Source organism: Phytophthora infestans, genomic scaffold (genome assembly GCF_000142945.1).
Source record: "Phytophthora infestans T30-4 supercont1.151 genomic scaffold, whole genome shotgun sequence".
NCBI classification, from domain to species: Eukaryota; Oomycota; class Peronosporomycetes; order Peronosporales; family Peronosporaceae; genus Phytophthora; species Phytophthora infestans.
Window position 1 is genome coordinate 1 of NW_003303608.1, and position 1,757 is coordinate 1,757.

A 1,757-nucleotide genomic window follows, 5' to 3' on the forward strand; every position below is an offset into this window, starting at 1 on the left:
CGGGATCAACGTTAGGATTTGACAATTGGCACACTCGCATGGCTTTGACAACGTATGGGACGCCGACAAAATGAAGAGAATGGCGGAACACATTTTAACATCAGAAGTCAAGACTGGGACAATGACGAACACCGCGGTTTCAGCTGGGGTGCCCATGATGACCTCAGCTTCCGACTTTTAGGAGATTTTCTACTCGAAAATAGACCAAAACAGGTCGAAAGGGCCAGACAAGGAGAGCCCAAAGTGCCCATGTTCGTCACGCATTACACCATTTCGAGTCATGAGCCTTATGACTCACTGCCCAAGTGGTACGAAGAGTCCGAGAAACCAGACTTTTCGGCCATGTACGAAGGTGAACAGCACGCAGACAGGGTCAAAAGGTACATGAACGCGCGGTATTTTACCGATACGGAACTCGGCAAGTTCATGGACCGCATGCACAACGAGGGATTCCTCCACGACACCATCGTTGTCATCTTTGGAGACCACGGACAGGCACCCGAGGTTGACAAGTTTAACGTGCACGAAGAGTCTGCGACGCGCGTACCTGCCGCTATCATTGCTGAAGGGCGATTGGGTAATGCTGTGGGGCTTGTGCTTAATGACGTAGCCGAGCAGTACGATCTTCTAAATACTCTCGCAGACATTACTGGGTTACCGAAGGGAGGATTCCAGCAAAATGGCGTCGGTCGGTCACTGAAGCGTAAAGCTTCTTCCAAAAAGCATGTCGTGTATAGTAACGACCCGCTGCGCAAGATGGCGATTGTACGAGGCCACGAGCGTCTTCGTTATGACGAAATTACAGACTCAATGATGCTGCACGACACGGAAACGGACTTCCACATGACAACGGATCTGTTACCGCTCCTTAAACCAGAAGAGCGTGCTGAGTGGGAAGCTTTGCGAGAGGATGGACGTCGCATTACCGCATACTTCAAGAAGCGGTGGGACGAGAACTGTCTCCTCGCAGTCCAGTGCGAGACCCTTAGTTGACACTGTCAACTTGACAGTTGACCTTACCGGCAAACCGGTAGCTGACATGGGTTTGAACGCTTCGGTCTTATAAGTAATTGGGTGGGATCGTCTCGTCGATGAAGAAGACGAAGCGGCACGTATGCAGACAGCGTTCTGGTCTGCAGTGCTCAAAGAGAAACGATGACGATACGCAGGAGTCCATCTCGGCGTACGAGCGAGAGGAAGCGCAGAGTCGTATGTGGAAATTGGTTGCCTAGAATTTTTAAATGGAAGATCGCCTGAACTGCAATAGTAAAAAAACACATGCGGATGGGTCTATTGACACTAGTTAAAAAAAATTCTATCAATATCGATCAAGCAGAGGTGCAAGTGCAACACGTTACATATGATACTATTGTGTACACCGCCATGCGGGCCGTAGTGGAGTGTCTGCGCTCGATCCCAAAGCGCTTAACCCCGTCAGCTTGGTTAGCTCCGAAAAGGTACGTATACGGAACTGATCAGATTCTAGATCAGATATTTATCTTACTGGAGATCTGACATGGGATCTGAAAATGATTGGTAAGTTCACGCACTTCTTCAGCCTCGAGGCTGCTCGTGCGTTGGTCAGTGGAGAAGATAAATCAAGAGGCAAACGAGGGCGCGTCGGTGGATGCCGAGGTGGAGCCTGCTGAGCCGGCCGAGAACGTCGTTAGCACTGAGTTGCTGTTCGAGCAAGCTCGACAGCAACTCGCAAATGATGTGGGGTCTGTGCCACGACGTGGTGAGCGGACGACATGCTT

General features: G+C 50.5%; 1 protein-coding gene across 1 annotated transcript; it reads left to right on the forward strand.

The window, feature by feature from the left end:
- Positions 1 to 54: 54 nt before the first annotated feature.
- PITG_20917 (sulfatase-like protein) lies at positions 55 to 993 on the forward strand (the record flags this gene model as incomplete). Its single annotated transcript, XM_002895592.1, has 1 exon — positions 55 to 993. One exon carries the CDS (start codon positions 55 to 57, stop codon positions 991 to 993), a length of 939 nt encoding a protein of 312 aa, XP_002895638.1.
- Positions 994 to 1,757: the final 764 nt, after the last annotated feature.